We start from the raw sequence: 16,096 nt of genomic DNA on the forward strand, positions 1-16,096 counted from the left end.
TTACCTTCATCTCTAATGGTCTTCTGCACCCTAAGAAGTATTTTCATTTCTCCCTTATAGACTTCTATGTTGGTTTGGAGTGTCATGTCCCGATCTTTCATTGCTTTGATGATAAAAGCCCCAGAGTAGCATTTTGCTGTGGCAAAAACTGAGCTTTTAGTAGAGTCATATTTTTTATCTTGGAAATAGCTTTGCTTTCAAATTGCCACTCAGTCTGGTGGCCACCGCCATCCCAGGCACACTTTGCCAGCACAAACATGGGCAAAGTGCTGCTTGTACAGACTTTGGGTTTACCAGCAATAATTGCATTAGAATAATTTCCCTCAAGAGTGTGAGTACAACACTTGCTGGCAGTTGAAGCAATTTTTACTGAGTCTGAACAACACTGCCTTTTAGGGTAAATATGTTATGTTCTGTGTTGATATGCCATAGTGCATTATTCTACTAAAATTTAAGGTATTTACTGAAGCACATTGCAATTCCAAGATTAGGCAAAGTAACAAAACTTTTTCATTTATTTTTCTAGCATCCATTAATCTATATGGAATTCAATACAATTTGTAAAAAAAACTTTCAAGCTCACCATACAACTTTGCTGACTATTGCCGTGCTATTGATTACACACATGAATTGGCTGCTCCAGAAAAACAGCAACTAGACAGCAATGTGGCTATGGAGAATTTGGGAATGCCACCAAAATCACCACTAGGATGCCATATGAGTATTACTGAAAGAGAAGGAACAGGTTCTCTTCCTCAATGTCTCTTCAATGAATTCTGTTTTGCCTCCCTGAAGTTTTCTCTGTAGCTTTAAGTCCCTCTTTCATTTCCTATTAGATCAGGACCTCCTAAGGGTATTTCCCATCCCAGGGCCAAAACTTAGTATTTACTTCTGTAACAATGTTCCTATAGTTATTCTGTAACATTTTCCCCATTCTCATACAATTTGATTAAAGAGGACATACAACTGTCACAATTTTGCTGCTACAACTGATTTTGAGGTGGTGGTTCATTATATTCTGGAGACTGGTCAGTAGCAGAAATAAAACCAGTGCCCCAGGCACAGCAGGGTTGTCCCATGCTGAAATCCAAGGACACTTTTCTTTCTCCCAGCCTGCTCCCTGAGTGCTGTGCCAGGATGAGGGATGCATGGTGCCTGAGGAAGAAGCAAGCACAGACATCAGCTTGGGCACACAGGGCAGATGATGGACTTTTCATCTTGTGACTCAAGAACAAGTCACAGCACAGTGGAGTTTCATTAAAACTACACAGCTCATGTTCACTGCTCTTTCCCAACTTTCATTTATCTCTAAGGGACAGAACCAAAGGCTTTTTTTTTTTATGTGAGAAACTTACTGTCCTTGAAACTGCTTTGCCATTAATTTAGAGAGAGGTCATAAAATCACAAAACCCACATGGCCTCAGCTGGGCTGCTGCTGCTCCCCTGGGGCCTGGACTCGGTCACAGCTGCCCAGGCACCTCCACACACACAGAGCTTCCTCACTGCTGGAATCTCACTGCTGGCGCTGGGAATGGTGCCTACATCCTCTAAGCACCTCTGGCTTCCACATGAGCTTGCTCAACTAAATGAAGACACACCACAATTTCTGTGTTTTTCACACATGTAACAGATGATATTACAAAGTCACAAACACCAAAGACATTGCTGAGCTTGACAGATGCAAAACTCAGTGCACCAATCTATTTTGAAGATAAAAATGTTAATAACATAGTGTAAGTAATGAATATAAATTCTCTCCCCTAAAACAATGACATATCCTGAGTAAAAGTTGCTTGGACTTTACTTTCTATCCAAATTACTGGCCTTCTATATTCAGCTGTCACTTACATGAGAAACCTTAGGTTTACCAAAATTCTCTGTTCTGCTACTAAAGACAATAAAATTTTCCCATTTCAGCAAATGTCTCACTGGGTTTATTACCACAAACATCTCAGAATATGAAAAATATGAAAATCTTAAAATAGTTTCAAGAAAGTGAGTTTCATTACCTAAAAGAGAGTAGAGATAGTTCTACCTGGGAGAAATTCTGAACCACCTGATTAACTCTGTTATGATAATAATTACGAGACAATATAATTAATGCAGCATAAACGGTTAATTTCTTCAAAACAGCTTTCACATATTTAGCTCAATGATGCTATGAAGGTAGACGTTTACTAAAAGTGCAGTATTAATACACTGTACAGCAAGATGCACAGGAAGTAAAATTATTACTATATGGGAGAAATCCTCTGTATGCATTAATACTGAGATAATAAGATTGAGAAATACTCAAAACTTAGGTATGTGAATATAAAGTATCTTACATGATGTTCATGAACTCCCTGCCCCCATATTAATAACAGAAATTCCATTTTAGGTATCATTAAAGAAGAGAACTTTGCTTAAAGAACAGTCTGTAAACTTTGCTTGAACGGCAAAACATTGTAATCATGCATATATATTAAAATTTTCAAGCCTTTATACTTACATTACTGAAATGATATATCTGCAATGTTGGCATTGTATCTTTGTGAAGTTCAACAGCAAAAGATACATCAGCCTTTCCATGGACAACTTATTGCTAAGTCAAGAAAACAGTTGTAGACTTATTTCATTTAAAAGTAGTCTTATTGAAAAATAGCATTGAACAGTACATTAGATAGGTACAGCAAAATAAAAAGACCCAAAAGAACAATGCACATGGTTCATTTGGAAAACTCAGTTGTTTTCCTGACACTGGTAAATCAATGCACTAATGTAGCAATCCCTGTGCCTGCACACAGTTCAAACCCCTCTTTCACTTCCATGCTCCTTATGTACCACTGAAACCCAGGACTGCCACTGAAGCAGGGGCTGTGTCTCAGTAACTTCTCACAGAAATAATCTAAATGCACTTTCTACATTACCAGAATAATGACAGTAAGTCAGACTTGTTGACGCATTTTATTGTGAGATGGGGAGTCTGGTAAAAAACTAGAAAATGACCATGATGTAACAAGGAACTTAAAAATGAAGTTTCAGATTTGTAACATACATACATGAATACAGGAACAAATTGGCACAAAAATGTTAAACATTGTTCCCAACACTGTTTTATAAGATTATTCTAATTTGGCTTACTAAGGAAATGAGAGTTTTATGGTTAGACTAATCTCTTAATAAAACTGCAGAGCATCATGCTATTAGTCACACAGTGAATTTCAAAATTTAAGAGCTTTATATTAAAAACTGGGTAAAGGTAAAATGAATTGATTGCAATTGTAAAATTAATACATTCCCATTTTAATTCTTCTGTTCTACAGTCCAAGGCAAGTATAAATGTTAACATAACACTGTTAAATCAAATCTCAATGCAAGAGAACCGATTGCATCTCTACTTTAAATCTTATCAACTTTCCAAATTTTCATACTAAAATATATTATTGTATTAATACAAACTACAGTATTATACACTACACTGTGTAATAAATAAAGAAATATAAAAATAAGACACATAAATATAAAAGTTTTCTAAAACTAAAAAGGTACATATGTCAGTAAGAAGGGTATTAATACTGCCAGGTTTGAAGACATACAGTACAAAATGTTGCACAGATCTATAAACTAAAAGAAATAAAATAATACTGATAGGTAAAAATCAGCTAACATTGTTAATAAATGGGGTCCATAATAACTAACATTTGAAAATACTTATGAGCCAGATAACATGTCATGTATGTGTCTGAAATTAAAGTAAACCAATAAAGCAATAAAGCAGATTAGAAAATTTCCCTTGTAATTATTGTAGAGAAATTCTGCAAGTCAGGTATTAACCCAAAATACCACCAAATAATTAAATAATGAAATATACCAGTGTTCTTACTTCTCTGATGGCTGAGTGTTTTTTCCCCATGAATAGTTTAGAAGTTTGATACAAATCAACAAATGCTAGTTATTGTAGGCCACACATTGGATAAAGGCTGCTTAGAGCCTTTGTAATACTGATAAATGGCACTTACAGCACATAGGTCTTGCATAAGGCCAAAGGAGATACAAAGCTTCATATCAAATCCTTCATATCATTACTACATACTCAAAACACAATTACAAACACTGTTTTTGACAACTTTCCTGTCCTTACCAGTATTAACACTGTTAGTCCCTGCAATCAGAACTCAACGACAATCTTCTCAACTACATTTTTAACCACATGAGTAAGAAACTTCATTTCTTCTATCATCTTCTTCCTTAAGGCTAACAATACACTTTAAATGATAATATGCTCTACTACAACATCTAATGTCATAAACTGCTACCTTCTAGGTTGAATTTACAAAGGTAGCCAAGCACTGTTTGCAACTGCATTACACGTCTCTGCAAAAGGGAATTTTGTAGTGCAGAAGTTCTCACATTGTAAAACATAAGAAAATACTGAAGCGGATTTAGGAAATGTTTTACCGTAAAAAAAAAATTCATATAAATCTCTCCCAATTGTACAGTTTAAAAATTAATCAACTTAAGAATGAAAATTAATACTGATAAAACAAACAATGCCAGATGCTTGTCTAATAACCAGGTTTCCTACAACCTGGTAAATCTTTGCTTCCAGAGTCACTGTATTTTTCTAATCTGCTTCATGTTATAAACTTGTTCCTAACTTTGAAAACTGTGTGAAAAATTACTAAGTTTGAGGTTCAGGCACACCTGGATTTCTTTTTTTTTTCTTTTCATTTTTTTTATATATATATTTTTTTACACAGTAGTGAACAGAAATCACAGTATGCAGGCTACTGCGTTTCCATGAAAAGCATGTATAATATAGAAGGAACTTCATTACCAATTTTTTTTCCTTATAGAAAAAACCTAACATGTAAGCTTTATTCATTATTTTCTTCTGACACCTGCCCATTATTTTGTATAACTTCTGGTTCTGCATTGCTTGCTTGATTTACAACTTCATCATTCTTGTCACCTTCAGTTTTCCCTTCTTCCTCTTCTACTGCTGCTACTTCTTCTGCATCCCCTACTTCTTGTAGTTCCCTACATTCTTTTTCTTCCTGAAGTCCCTCTATGTCTTTTTCTTCCTCTTCCTCTTCCTCTTTTTCACTGAATTCCTCCTCCTCCCTGGTCAGGCTCTCCCTCTCATCGGAGTCGATCTGTGAGGGGGACGCCCTGGGCAGGGCGTGCTCGCTGCTCAGCGCCTCGGGGCCCAGCTCCTCGGGCTCGGCGCTGTCGCGCTCCTCGGGCTCCCTTTTGCAGTAGGAATAGCGATGGTTCATGTGCTGAGAGTAAGAGCCCGAGTGGGAAAACCTCTTTCCACACTTGTCACATTGGTAGGGCTTTTCCCCAGAATGCAGTCGCATGTGTTCGATCAAATGGTGTTTGTGTTTAAATGCTTTCGTACAGATTCCACACTCGTGAGGTCTTTTACCTGTAAAATAAAGCACAAGCAGTTGGGCATCTTGTAGCAGAAGTGTTAAAATTGTACACTGCTGTTTTCACTGTAAAATGCTGTTGGTGAACTTATTAGCATTGATTAAATTTTATATAACAAGATGTTCTACTCCATGCATTATCAGCCTGAGTCTCTTTCCTGAGCCCAAAGGCTGAAGGTGCAAGGGTACATTGTCACAATCGCTACAGTAATTTCTAAGTTTTTTAGGAAAACCCATAATCTCATAAAGAGATTCTCATATATGACTTTTAGCACCAAAAAGTGCAAATATAAATTAGAAAATGAGACATTTTTTTTGCATAAATTATTTTCAATTGAAACCATTTAAACTTTTCTATATTGATGGCAATTCAAAATTACCTAAGCTTTTACATTAGTTTTGGTGTATGAAGTCCTTCCATGATACAAGTAAAAGGAAAATCATTCTAAAGTCTAGGCTGAATGCTTTATGTACAAAACTTGCTGACTACGCATGCATTGACATGAAAAAAAATCTGTTTCACTCAGTGTGTTTCTGCTGTTTTCCAGCTACTGTCTTGTTTTTAGAGTTTCTTATAAATGTATCAGGAGCCTAGCAGTGTTATTTTGATTTTGACATTTAAAATTGTTACACAAAATGACTTTGCAGTCTTAGCTCAGACATAAAAGACAAAGATAGTAAGACATCAGGTTTCTGGTCACACTACACCTGTGACCAGCACATCCATGTCATCTCATGCCAAACAAGCAACAAGGCAGATATTGGTCTCTCTTCCCAAGAAAGAAGTGATAGGACAAGAGGAAATGGCCTCAAGTTGTGCCAGGGGAAGTTTAGATTGGAAATTAGGAAAAGTTTCTTCACCAAAAGGGTTGTGAAGCACTGGCTGCCCAGGGAAGTGGCTGAGTCACCATCCCTGGAGGTACTTAAAAGACAAGCAGATGTGGCACATCTGGGACAGGGTTTACCAGTGGACTTGGCAGTGCTGGGTTAATGGCTGGAGTCAATGATCTTAAAGGCCTTTTCCAATCTAAATGATTCTATGATTTTGAATGTTACATTGAAGTTAAAACTGGTAGAGGAAGGACAATTCTGCTAGGAAAAGGAAGAGTTAAGAGAGTCTCAGGACAGGATAGGTATGAAATAAGATACCCTTAATGAATACAACTTGAGAAAATTGATCAAGACAAAAGAATTTGTAATGTTTTTAATTTTATATGTGATATAAAACTAAAAGGTTAACATGCAGAAATATAATTAATATAATAATTCAGCTACTCTGTCAAGCAAGAAAGTAGAGCAGCATGAAGGGAGCAGACAGAAGTTCTAAAGAGTTTATTTTATGGATATGGGGAAAGAGAAGATAACAGAGCCAGCAATAATACAAAACCCAATACATGTTTGGCAATATATAATACAAAACCCAATATATATTTGGCACATAATCAGTAAAAAAAACCCCAATTCTTACTTTAAGACATCACAGAAGAAATAAGAGAGAAAGAGGTATTAAAAATATCCTAAAGATACCAGAACCTGAGCCAAAAGGAACAACTCTGAGAATTAAAAATAAAAATCAAAGCCAAAAGGGTGTTCATTAGCAGTTAGATTCTATGTCTAATGAATAGCTGAAGCTGTTAACTTCAGGGCATTATAAATGTAGCCCAGTTGGAAAATCCTTCATGCCAGATATGCACACTGTTTTTCATGCACAGTATCAAATACACACACGATCCTTTTTCCCTCAGCTTTTATTTTTAATTTTTTCAAAATTTATAACCAGGCAAGGTAAATTAGAGGTAATATATCCTCATTTATAGGCTGTAGCTCACAGATGATTATCCACAAGCCAGATGCAAGAACTCCCCTTTTTCTATTTAGGGTTTAGGTTTAACAAATTTAAAGAAAGACAGAATTGCTGTTCTGTCAAACAAATATACAAAACCAGGTGTTTCTAAAGAAAGCTTAGCACAGGCAGTAAGGACTGCTACACTTCCCTACACCGCCTGAGAACTGGGTTCCAGTTGAGATTATCAGTTACCTGTTACCAAAGAAATAAGGATCAGAAAAGTCTTTCCTGGTACATACCTGTGTGTTCATACTTATGTCTCAATAACGAGCTGCTCTTCTGGAATATTTTGTCACATAAATCACATGCATACATCCCATTTTCTGTCTTTCTCATTTTTTTCTTTGGGGGTGTTGAATCAGAATCATTTTGATCTTCTAAATTGGATATTCCTTCTGAGCTAGTGTCTTGCCTTTCATCCTTCAGAAAAATTACAAAAATAGGTTAACTCCAATAAAAGAAGTCACTCACATGAACTGAAGCTTCTATTCCCAATCAATTCCATAAATAGCCAAACAAAATTGTTTAGACTTCCACAGTCAAAGAAAACTCCTTTACTGCGTTGTTCTGCTTTGCAGTCCCTGCCACCATCCAGATGCAGATTTCCTCACTGGGACTGGTTTTAATCACATCCAAATATGACTGTTGGCCAGGTCTAAGCTATGTTGGCACTCTGCACTTTAGGGCCCATAAAATAAATGCAATATTACAGACCTGTAAAGCACTTCAGTAAGTGGGAAGAGCAAATTTGTCACCCAACTGCATTTTTCAGCTAATGCTGGTCACCTACCTTTTGCCTCTGAGATTTTATGAAGTTAAAAGACTGTTTTTGCTGAAGTTTTCACAGAAAAGCTATTTAAATTACCATTCACATTTGCATATTTCACTACCATCTTCCTCATGAAACTACCACAAATACTATTTAACCCAAAATTTAGGGGCGTTCAAGGACTTTCATTAGTAAATATTTTCAAAAATATAACTGCTGTGTATTTCTAAGCAGTTTAAGTGCTAAAGCTTCCCTGTAAAAGCACAGTATTTTCTGCTGACATCAGCAACATGTACATGTTACCCTCAAACTTTTAATACAAGCAGCCTTGTAACTCTTCAAGGCTCCTCAGTCTCTGGCAATACAGAAGCCTGAATAAAATGCTAGACCACCAATTTCCAAGATTTAAGTAGAAACACTCAGCCACTTGCCTGTTCTGCCCTGTCCCTACCTTAATGTTCACAGGTGATTGTCAGGAGGACTGACCCCAATTAGATCCCATCTGGATGTACCCAGGGAGGAACAAGCCAGGATACAGGAATGGCAGATGAAGATAAATATCTCCCTGACTTTCAGTTGAGACTATATCTGCATTTTGTTTAAAGTGACATTACAGTGTCGGATGAATTCAGCTACTCTGCAAACCAAGGAAGCAGAGCAGCACAAAAGGAGTAACCAAAAGTTCCAAGGAGTTTATTTTCTGAATATGGGGAAAGAGGAGATGCAGAGCCAGCAAAAGACAAAAGCCATGTCTTTATTTTGCTTTTTGATCAGGAGCATTAGATGGTCTTTAGAATAGTGAGCACTAATGTCCTAGAAGATTAAATATGGGGAATAACTGAGCTGTTCATGCACAACAGTTTCCATTAGTCTGGACTCAAGCTGCCTGAGCTAACTAGCTTTGCAGAGGGCACAACAGTAATATCTATTACCTATTTACAATCAAGTCAAATAAGCCTGATAGCTTGTATTTATATTTTTATTTAGTTCACCTTGATAGCTTTCTGTTAGTTCAGCAGAGGTACAGATTGAATACATCATACGTACATCATGTAGGAATATGGGGACCGAAGTACCTGATTTCCATTGGCTTGGATCTGTTTTGGTGGTGTCTCATGAACTGCAGGACTAACTGTAGTAGAGTATGTGTAAGCCACCTGTGGAATCAAAATGGTTTGCTTATTGGCAGCGAGAGCTCTCAAGCAGGGAACACTGTTCTGGTCAGCAATGGCAACAATTGTAGGTAACTGGGCAGTGACTGTAGGTATAGCAATATTTATGGGATTGGCACTTGGTGGGATTACATTTACAATAGGATCAGAGTCTGTAACACTGTTGTCCTTTTGTGGTTCTTTTTTTGCACAAGTTAAGTTCAAAGGTTCTTCTTGGACAGAATAAACACTGTTCTGGTAAACACTAGTTATGGTAGATCTTTCCAACAGTTCTCCATGTTGCTTTGGTAGCGAAAGGTCAAGAGGTTCTATTTGTGGCTCTTCTTGTACACCCTCTGCCGTGTACGTGTAACCCTGTGAATTTCTTGATGAAGAAAGGTTTAGTGGTGATGCAGATGGCGTGCTACTGTGTGAACCATTCAGAGTTGAAGCCCCTGGTAAAGTCTGAGATTTCGTTGTACTGCCAGGATTTTGTGAGTTACTTGTGCCGTTCTGGGGTTCGCTCACATTTGAAGTTGCTGCTTGATCATCGTTGTCTGTGGGGCTGCTTAATTTAACTTGTTCAGGAGAAGATGGTCCAGAAGACTGCACAGAAATCTGTCCAGCTTGCATTTTTTCAAACCACTTTTTTACCACATCCAGTGGTAGGTTTACAGAATCTGCTATTTTTGAAAGCTCTTCTGCACTTGGTTGTGCATTTAATGCATAATAGGCTTTTAGGAGCGACAGAAGGTTCTTTAAAGGTGGCTGACCAGGAGACAAGTTGTTCTCCCCGGTTTCTGATGGGACAGGGGACTCGGGTTTCTCAGCTTCTGCTCCACTGGGCTGGGGAAGCTGTGGAGGGCTTTTTGTTTCATAGTGCTTTAATTCTTGAAGTGCATTAAGATCTCCTGGACAGTCATCACAAAGAAGACAAGTGCTATCGTTGGTCTCTCCTTCAAAGTTCTTATCTTTCTCAGACTTCACTGTGAGATCTTGTGGTAATTTTTCATTTTTGCAACTATTTGTAGGAACAGAGTTTTCTTTTTTTAGATTTTGTGGAACAACCTGAAGTTGACTTGGCTGCTCCAAGCTGTAGTTGATGATAATTTTGGTTGTCCCATCTTGGTCAACCAAAGGAAGACTGATAGCTGAAATGAGGGAATGGCCAGCTTGTTGTATAGATGCATTGTTGATTGTTTCTTGTTCTTTGGATGCAAGATTAGCATGATTGTTTTCCAGTACTTGCCTTATTACATTACCATCCACTGCCACTTTTAGTACATTTTGAATGTCACTTAAATTGATGCTTATGGGAGACACCAGACCTACTGTTGGTAGAACAACAGCTTGCACCACACCCTGAGGAGAACTGGTTGCCTGCAATGGGCTACCACCACTAAAAACCCCATTTTGCAAAGGGTTTGAACAATTAATTCCTGAAGCAACCACTATGGGCTTGAATTCATAATCCACAGGTTCAGTTTTAATTTGGTTAAGAGGGAGCTGCTCTTGCAAGGGTTTATTTTCTATCTTTTGTCGTATCTGTGGTCTTGCTGGGCTACCTGGTGATGCAGAAAGGGAAGGGGAGGAGCACTGAGACATCTTGAGCCCTGACCGGGCTCGACCATTCACGGGCATCAAACCAATACACTTCTTACTGCTTATGTGTGAACTGTATGAACCAGAATGGGAAAAACGTTTCTTGCAGTTTGGGCACTCATATGGCTTCTCTCCTAAACAGAAGAAAAATAAAAAAGAAAAGAGAAAAGGCATATGCAACAGTTAACCAGGTTATAGTGCAACTTCATTAAACAATAATTACCAGAACAAATACATCATAATGACCTCTCAAAGAGTCCTAGGGGAAAAAAAAAGTCTTATCTAGTGAATTGAACAGTAAGAGTATAGCTCTGAGCCAAGGCTCCTTTAATACGTTTGTGATCCACTAGATACAGAATGGAGCCCACATAATCATGTGTTCCAGTATTTCTCTATTTGACAATTACAGATTTCATTGAACTTCATTAAAGTAGTACCACCACTAACTTCTAACTTCTTATATAAGATTTCTTATAACTTATCCAATAAATTGTGTCCTGAGTCTACTTTGGTATGACTAATCTGGAATGATGTCAATTACAGCCACAGGAGGAACACTCAGTTCTTATGTCCTGATTATTATCAATTAAAATTCTCTAGCAAGGCTTGTAACACGCTGAATGATCTGCAAACATTGAAGAAAAACAGACAAGTGCAAAGGACAAGAAAGATGTCCCCATTTCTTCAGTGACAAGTCAAATTTTCCTTAATTGTAAGAGATTAAGTTGCAACAGTAAATCCTCTTGACTTTTTCTACATATTCCCCGCAGAGACCTGAAGGCTGCAGTCAGTGCTTGCGGTCTTCCAGAGGGAAAATATAAGGAAAACAATAGTATTTTAAACTTTATAACTTTGCTATTACAACAAAGTTATAAAGAGCAGAAATGGCAACATTAGTACTCAATTCAAAGCTTGATTTATTTACCACTGTGGATTCGTAGGTGCTCCTTTAGGTGATGTTTATATTTAAAAGCTTTTCCACATTCAGTGCACTTGAATTTTCGATTACCGCTGGACTGCGTCACATGTCTCTGTAAGAAAGAAGTCTTAATTATTGTACAGGACAGCAGCTTGCAGAAACACCTTCTATTTTCACATTGCATCATAGAAAAAGCCATACAAACCCAAAAGAATCAACCATAATTGTAAGAGACTGAAGGTGGTATGGAAAAAGGAAACAAATTAGAAATCAGGTACAAATGGAGGCACACATTTCTTCTGAATAAATCTGATACAGTAAAGAGAAAGAAACAAAACAAATGCAAAATATAGTTGCCCCTTCTCCTAAATTCAGGTGAAGTTTACACTGACATGTTAGTAGGAAGTTCCAGGATGAATGCTAGTTCTACTTGTGAAAGCAAAACCATCACGGAAAAACCCCAAGCCCACTACCCACAGAATATTTCATGCAGGATAGAAAAACATTAAAGTCTATAGAAACCTGTTTAAACTTTAATCGGTTGACTTGATTTTTCCATTTACATGCTTCCAGGGCTTACTGTTGGCCTTGGATCCCTCTATATAATGATGCCACAGGACTGCTCAAGAGAAGGTAGCTTAGTGACAATAAAGGTATTCTTGGTCACAATTAATTTGCAAAATAAATGTGAGAAACTAAACCAAAACAAATAAAAATATGGAAGGGTTTCCTAAGTACAAAACACCAAACCTCTTCACCATTTGCACTGAAGCTTTGTGATTATTTTTGTTAGATTTTGCCTTGTGAGAGCAATTATTGTTAAATTCTAAATTGTTTTTGTCTTTATTGCTATACCAGTTTAAAAAGAAGCAAAAGCTAAGACAGACATGTAAATATCTGTAATATATACATGACACATACATTCAAGATTTGTAATTTTACCACAAACTGTATAAATCTATGAATGTGTATTTTTAAGGACAAAAGTTACATGCACTTTTAAAGTTGAAACAGCCTAATTACCAACATAAAACAGAGGAACTAGGAATTTTTCTGTTCAAACAACTTGTATATTAGAAAAGCCCAGGAGCTCCTTTTTAAATAGAGCTCATTAGGCAAAAAGATACTCTACCATTATTGGAATGCACTGCGGATTTTTAGTAACTGGGACAAGGATTTTCATAAATTCGTGAACAGAGCTGTTCATGGACTCCTGGGACAAACAGGCTGCCCAGCACCAACAGCAGGTGTGGATCAGCTGCCTCTGGTGTGAAAGCATGGGGGGAACCCCTGGCCTGGCCTGCTGTGCTTGGCAGCACTGGGAGCAGATGCTCACTGGGTGCTAGGGCTCTTCCTGAGCACAGACATGACAACTGGGGCTGAGAACTGTGCTGGAGAAGCAGGGATAGATAAAACACAGGATGGTGACCCTGCTGTGAGACATGCCTGCAGATCTGAAGAACCTGTGGCTGTGCAGATTGCTGGATGAAAGTCTGAACTCTCTGCTATGACATATGCTGTCCAAATTATCAACCCTTCCCGTTCTACTCCCTGTCCCCCTTTAAGAGAAGACAAATTGAAATAAGATCATCTAAATTACTTCCACATACTCTAATCCAACAGCTCCCCTGGGAGAAGCAGTTGGTTAAGCTGCAGATTTTGCCTCTCAGCAGATCCTGCTCCCACCCTGCTCAGGATGAGCTGCTTTCTCACCTCCTGGGCTCTGCAGTGAGGTCTCCAGTGAGTTTATCCCAATTAGCACCAGACCCTCATTCCCAGGTTTGGACAAATCCAGCAGGTTTGTCAGCTGTCTTTTGCTAGTTCACATGGCTTTTCAGCTCTGTTTAACTAAGTCCCTTGAAGATGATGTTCTAGAAGACTGTGGCTGACTCACTGCATTTCACTTCAAATGATCCAACTGCAATGAGTCTAGAAGACCGTGTCAGGATTTACTTAAGCCTGCTGAGAATCAGTTACCACTGTTTGTCTTGAATTATACAAGCTAACAGAACTCAGGATATACACAGTTACTGCAGGTCCTGGACTACATAAATATTCATACGAAGTATCAGGGCATGTATTCAATCTGTCAGAAATGTTTCTCCTCCAGTCTTTAAAATCAAATGTTTTATTTCTAAGGCATGGAAGTCCATAGTCCACTTATCAAAATGTTAATGAGTTTTCCTGTTTTCCCAGTCATAGCTGTGAGGTGCTTTAAGCTTTCTGCTAGGTAGTGTTTCCAAATCTTAATTTGGAAATTTTGCCTTAGCTTCTTATATTTGTAACTCTCTGTTCAGTTTTCTTGCTGTCTCTCGTAATACTGTTTAGAATTACTTTGAAGGAGCTTGTTTAAATGTAACTGAGAAATCACAACACTTCTCCAAAGTACCACCTGTAATACTTTCACCTTCTTTTCTCAGATTCAAGTGGTTTTCCCCATCTCAGCATTGTTAGCTTGTGCCTGAGATATGTGATATATTTCTAATACACAGTACATAATTGCTCATTAAAGAAATATCTGATCATTAAAGAATTAACTGCAACATTCAAAGAATATTCTTCTGCACTCCTTGAAGAACTGAAAGAAGAAACGCCAGCATTAAGGTCTGTAACTAGCCTAATAACATCCCTAACTAATACATCCCTGCACCAAATGTTTATGGTGCTTAGGACAGAAACCCACCCTTCTCACACCAGAGAACAAAAATAATTAATGAGAATCCTCCAAAGTTATTTGGCAGACAGAAATTACAGGTATATCACGGGTTTTTTCACAAATAATGTTTCCAAGAACTGCCATTTCTCAGCAGTGTGCACAACACTGTGAAATTCTGAAAATCTACCTACAGGTGCTTCATAAATTGATGAGAAAAAAAATGAAAACAAATATAAGAAGTACTTTTTCACACTTCAACATCCCTTTTGACGCTTCACATGTGAAGGCAGATGACACACACAGCATCCCCTCCTACCAACTGTTAGTTTTTCCCTGTGGAAGCAGCCAAGGGTGCCGTGAGGAGCAGAGGGAGGAGGGAGGGAGGGAAGAAGAAGATGGTGCAGGATGGCTCTCAGCTCTCTGCTGGAGCAGGAGTAAAGTTTTGCATACCTTCCCCTGGCTCAGAAGGAGGCCCAGTGTGCAGGTACCCCTTCCACTGCCTTCACTAAGATAGATTTTATCTTTGCTCATTGCTTCTTTGCAAAGAACAATTTCAAGATTGTCACATGATGGACGTTTCCAGCTAACAAAGTTATCCAAATAATCTATGGTCAGGTGAAGCTCTTTAACAGTAAGACATCAAGTTTTAAACATGCAGCTGTTTAAGATCCACAGCCAGGAGGTCTATACTTCACTAATGACAAAATTTTCCATTACTCAAATGATGTAATCACATATATGCAGCCAATTTTGAAGACATGACAACTCTGCAATAATAATATAAACAAACAAGTATGTCACATTTACCAAGTATCTAAACCATTGTAGTTTTAATTCTGGCTATGGCTTGAGAGAACAGAACACACTTTCATGGGTGTAATACTGAGTTCCAGATACTCCATAGAAACAACATTAACCAAATACAATTGTGCCTTCAAAAGTATAAATCCATTAAAATATTTTTGTGGGAATACAGTTTAAGCTCCCCTTTTTAGCAATTCTTCTGAGTATTTACTCACTTGGTATTTTTTATTTTTTCATTCAAACTGCATGCAAGTATGGCTTCTATCTCCCCCAACTACTTTATTCTTATGGTTTTAGGCTTGTAACTGAAAAGACTGAAAACAAATGTGGTAGCCCACAAGAAAAGCATTATATAAATAGCATTCATAGATTTTATAGCTAGAAATATAAGATGTATGTAAGATGAAAGTAACTTTTAAAGTGCAAGCCAAGCCAAAAAGGAAGCGAAACAGAAATTAATTGCTCATGGGAAGCACATTTGAGTAAAAAAGAACTGCCAAACCAGAATATGCTGGTGAGGTTATTCCAAAGCTTGTGAGACAATAAAATCCTTGCAGCAGGACGGTTGATACTTTTTGTACCAATTTAATTGACCTGTGAATGTGAACACTTGTGTACAAAAATGTATCATAAATTTTTAACCCTGTTAAATTGTTGGACTTGGTGATACTTTGTAGAATGGAGGTTAACAGCCAATGTGTAAAAAAGCATCTCCTTTACTCTGGTTTCCTTGAGCAAAGCATCCTCCTTTACTCTGGGCTACAGCCTGTGGTTTGGTGCTACCAGAAAAGTTGGAAGTACTTTTACTTTTACATTCAGTTTTTAATTTTTCTGTTATATTTGTCTCCTATTTCATTTCTGGAGGGTATGAATCTTTCCAGTCTGTCCTCTGAAGGAAACATCTCCTAGCCTCTTCAACTTGGTGGTGGAAA

The 16,096-nt window shown here is 37.7% G+C and overlaps 1 protein-coding gene across 4 annotated transcripts in view; it reads right to left on the reverse strand.

The window, feature by feature from the left end:
* Nucleotides 1-2,685: 2,685 nt before the first annotated feature.
* The window catches only part of ZEB1 (zinc finger E-box binding homeobox 1), a 120,504-nt gene continuing 107,093 nt past the window's right edge, over nucleotides 2,686-16,096 (reverse strand). The window contains exons 5-8 of one of the 4 annotated variants that reach the window (XM_058800191.1): nucleotides 11,711-11,816; nucleotides 9,109-10,919; nucleotides 7,503-7,683; nucleotides 2,686-5,413 (exon numbers count right to left, since the gene is read on the reverse strand). In XM_058800191.1, coding sequence (XP_058656174.1) covers nucleotides 4,860-5,413; nucleotides 7,503-7,683; nucleotides 9,109-10,919; nucleotides 11,711-11,816 — 2,652 coding nt within the window. In that variant the 3' untranslated portion in view covers nucleotides 2,686-4,859. Of the gene's footprint in view, nucleotides 5,414-7,502; nucleotides 7,684-9,079; nucleotides 10,920-11,710; nucleotides 11,817-16,096 lie in introns of all 4 variants that reach the window. The other 3 variants (XM_058800183.1, XM_058800200.1, XR_009274404.1) reach the window with 3 other exon arrangements.

The sequence above is a fragment of the Ammospiza caudacuta genome, chromosome 1 (genome assembly GCF_027887145.1).
Source record: "Ammospiza caudacuta isolate bAmmCau1 chromosome 1, bAmmCau1.pri, whole genome shotgun sequence".
In the NCBI taxonomy this organism is placed as follows: Eukaryota; Metazoa; Chordata; class Aves; order Passeriformes; family Passerellidae; genus Ammospiza; species Ammospiza caudacuta.